Source organism: Miscanthus floridulus, chromosome 1 (assembly GCF_019320115.1).
Source record: "Miscanthus floridulus cultivar M001 chromosome 1, ASM1932011v1, whole genome shotgun sequence".
Taxonomy (NCBI): domain Eukaryota; kingdom Viridiplantae; phylum Streptophyta; class Magnoliopsida; order Poales; family Poaceae; genus Miscanthus; species Miscanthus floridulus.
In genome coordinates, this window is record NC_089580.1 from 3,220,238 (window position 1) to 3,224,462 (window position 4,225).

Sequence of the window (4,225 nt, forward strand, 5' to 3'; positions counted from 1 at the left end):
AGAAAGATAAAAAAATAAAAAACCTGAATCAAAGAAAAACATAAATAAAAAAATGATAAAACCATGATATATAGAACAAATAAAAGAAAAGGGAGAATAAATAGAAGCAAGGAAAACTAATTAAAAGAAATCAAAAGAAAAAAGAAAATAAAAGGTAAAAATAAATAAAAATGGAAGAAAAAAAATAAAATAAGAATGAAAACATAGAAAACTAAAAAAAGAAAAGAAAAGGAAGAATAAATAGAAGCAATGAAATAAAACAAATAAAAAAGAAAACTAAAGAAGGAAAGGAAAAATAAATAAGAAAAAGAAAAGGAAACATCCGTACCTGTCTACTGCCTCCCGCACAGTCTCCGACGTCCTGTTCCCACGCAACCTGTTCCCGCGCACTGTTCGGCACAGTGCTCCAGTCCGGCCGTGATTTCCGCAGATTTGGGGTAGTGTGTCGACGCAAATGCCAGTAGTTTAGATATTTAGCAGTTTTATTTATGGATCTTCGGCATCTGTAATGAAAACATAAAACAAAAGGAGTTAAATATTGCTGGTGATCAATATATAAGCATATATGATGATCAACTCTTACGTCATTGGCCAGGCTTGGTTCTGCACCTTCCGTTTTCCTGAAGGTACTTGCACTTGCACATGTAGGAACTTTTTGGTACCCGAGCACGTTGCCAGTAGGTTTCTGGCGCCATCGGTAGGTTGCTCGTGCCGTCTCATAGTTCTAACACCTTGTTTAGATTCCAAAAATTTTCAATCTAAAGTGTCACGTCGAATCTTTCAACATATGTATAAAGTACTAAATATAGATGAAAAACAAAACTAATTACATAATTGGGTGAGAAATCACGAGACGAAACTTTCGAACCTAATTAGCCCATAATTAGACACTAATTACTAAATACAAACGAAAGTGCTACATTAGCCAAAAACAAAAAAATTTGCCAACTAAACGCGCCCTAAAATATAGTAACGACAAAACAATGTGTTAGTCGCTATCAATAGACTAGTACAATGTACGGTGTGTTTATCAATTACCGACTCTGCTTGTGTGAACGGACATCTATTTTCTCTTATTTCGTTTTGGATTTTTGGTCCACACCTTTGCATACCCACCTGTATACTATTTAAATATGGAAAAAGTCTACTTTTGCTCCCTCATCTTTTGCGCTAGTTCACTTTTGCTCCCTCATCTCTAAAACCAGGCACAAGACCTCCCTCATCTCTCCAAACCACGCACCTGACCTCCCTCGGTGGTTTGGCCTCCGGTATTCGCTGAGTCAGCACTAAATCAAGTAGAAGTGCCCGTGCCCAAGATCTGATCGACTCTGTTCGTTCAAAAAAAATCCCCCAAACTGACGAACCCTAGCTCCGGCATTCGAGTTGCGAGAGGCGGCGGGGCAGTGGGCGTTGGGCGCAGCAAGCGGTGCCGCTGGGCCTGGGCGGGCGCCGGGCGCAGCGCGCATGCAGGAGCGGTGCTACTGGGCCTCGGCGAGCGCATCACGCCAACTCGCGAGCACGGTGCCACTGACCACGGTGAGCGCTAAGCCGCAAATGGATCCTGTATTTTTGAGTTGTTTTTCGGAATTCCTTGTTTTTTCTTGGTGATTGTGTAATTTAACAAGTAATGGGTACATCAGTAGTCCTATTTTAAGCACTTGTAGTCCTATTTTAAGCACTAATGTTCTTACCGCACCTATTTTATTAGTACTGAACCTCGTAGCCTGTATCTTCTGCATGTAGGTGTCACGTGATTAGGCATGGATGGTTGCGACTTCCTCCCTGTTCGGTTTCATTTTAATGGGGAGTTCTTGAGGAATAGCAATGGAGTGTTTTATGTTGGAGGTACTCAAGCTATGTCTTACATCGACCGAGACAAGTTGTCGCTGCCTGAAGTTGTTGGCCATCTCCGTGACCATTGCAATGTCAAAGAAGGCACAATTTTGCATTGGCTATTTCCAGGGAGAGACATGAGCACAGGCCTGAGAGCTTTAGTTGATGACAAAGTGTGCCAGATCATGTCTGACTGCATTGTTGAAGGTGATGTTGCAGATGTGTATGCTGAAAATCATGAGTATGATGCAGCTATTGAAGCAAGTGTCTATGAGGAAGAGATGGAAGAAAATTCCAAGGATAATGAGATAGAAGATGAAGATCTGCAACCTTTGACTATTTGGAAAGGTGAAAGCAAAGAAATAGACAAGCAAGTTGACCTTGTCAGTCAATTTTACTGTACTCCAAATAACATGCCAGGAGACACAAATGGAGATGAGATGTCTAACACTGACGGTGAGTACATGCCTGGAGACTCATGTAGTTCTGGTGATGATGAAGAAGCAACCCAAATTCATAAGAAATTTAAGGATTTCAAGAAGAAGATAAAGAAGGGTGAGGCAGCAAGCTTAGATGATGTGATATATGAAGGTGTTGATTCTAGGCCTCAAAATGAACAAGAGGATGAGGATGATGGCAACAACACTCCATATTTAGATAGTAGTGATGCAGAATCTATTGATGAGTTAGGAGGTACAGGGCAAGGTAGCCTATATCCAAGATTTAACAAGAAGAAGCCTGTTGTCAAGTTTAAGTTGGGAATGAAATTTAGTTCCAAGAAGCAATTCAAGAAGGCTGCACTTAAGCATGGCTTGGATGAGAGAAAGGTTATTCGGTTTATTAAGAATGACCCAAAGAGGGTGAGGGCAATATGTGACTGGGAAGGTTGTCCATGGGTATGTCTATTGTCAAATACTTCTAGGTCTGATAGTTGGCAAATATCTACATTTACAAATAATCACATGTGTCCACCTAGAAGAGACAATAAACTAGTGACCTCAGCTGTAATTGCTAGGAAATATGAAAAGTTTATTTTTGCCAACCCATGCTGGAAAATACCTCACATGCAGCAGACAGTTCAAGAAGAAATGTTTGCAACCGTTTCTAAGTCGAAGCTAAAGAGAGCAAAATCACTAGTGATGCAAAAAGCTTTGGATGCAACTAAAAAGCAGTACTCTAGGCTGTATGACTACCAAATGGAGCTTCTCAGAAGCAACCCAGGAAGCAACGTTATTGTGAACAAGGAAGATAATGTAGAGCCTCCTATTTTTAGAAGAATGTACATATGTCTGCATGCTTGCAAAGAAGGGTTCAAAGCTGGCTGTAGGAAAGTTGTTGGGTTAGATGGATGCTTTTTCAAAGGAGCAACTAACGGTGAACTTCTTTGTGCTATTGGGAGGGATGCCAACAACCAGATGTACCCTATTGCCTGGGCAGTTGTGGACAAGGAGAACAACGACAATTGGGATTGGTTCTGTGATATGCTCTTTAGGGATGTTGGTGTGCAGGGAGGACATGGATGGGTTTTCATCTCAGACCAGCAAAAGGTATGCTGCTGTAAAACATTTGTTATGTTAAAATTTGTAACTATGAAGGCAGATGATTTATAATATTTCCAACTTGTTCAGGGAATTCTTAATGCTGTCAGCAAATGGGCACCTGAAGCTGAACACAGGAACTGTGCTAGGCACATTTATGCAAACTGGAAGAAGGAGTTTACGAAGAAGGACTACCAGAAAAATTTTTGGAGGTGTGCCAAAGCACCTTGTTTGATGCTTTTCAACTTGGCAAGAGCAAAGCTAGCACAACACACTAGAGCAGGTGCACAAGCTATAATGAACACACATCCTCAGCATTGGAGCCGAGCTTGGTTCAGGTTGGGTTCTAATTGTGACTCCGTAGATAATAATATTTGTGAGTCATTCAACAAATGGATCATCGAGGCTAGGTTCTTTCCTATAATCACCATGCTTGAAACTATTAGAAGGAAAGTAATGGTCAGGATCCAAGAACAAAGAACTAAATCACAGAAGTGGACAATGGTTATCTGCCCAAACATCAATAAAAAAATGCCGCTTGCCTGGACACAATATGTGGCTGACTGCTAGATGAATATGTGGCTGACTGCTACTCTGTACACCACTTCAACCAAACATATAGTCATTGCTTAAACCCAGTTGAGGGTATGAATAGCTGGCCTGCATCTGATAGGGAACCCCTTAGAGCTCCTGGTTATGTGAAAATGCCTGGCAGGCCAAAGACTGAGAGGAGAAGGGAACCAACAGAAGTGAGAAAGGCCACTAAAATGTCAAAAACTGGAACAATTATCAGATGCAGCAAATGCCGCTTGCCTGGACACAATAAGTCAACATGTACGAACATAAGTGGAGCA

General features: G+C 41.1%; 1 protein-coding gene across 1 annotated transcript; it reads left to right on the plus strand.

Annotated features, from left to right (window-relative positions):
• Window positions 1–1,144: 1,144 nt before the first annotated feature.
• LOC136543933 (uncharacterized) lies at window positions 1,145–3,941 on the plus strand. Its single transcript, XM_066536457.1, has 3 exons — window positions 1,145–1,536; window positions 1,744–3,380; window positions 3,462–3,941. Exons 2-3 carry the CDS (start codon window positions 1,761–1,763, stop codon window positions 3,939–3,941), a joined length of 2,100 nt encoding a protein of 699 aa, XP_066392554.1. The 5' UTR covers window positions 1,145–1,536; window positions 1,744–1,760.
• Window positions 3,942–4,225: the final 284 nt, after the last annotated feature.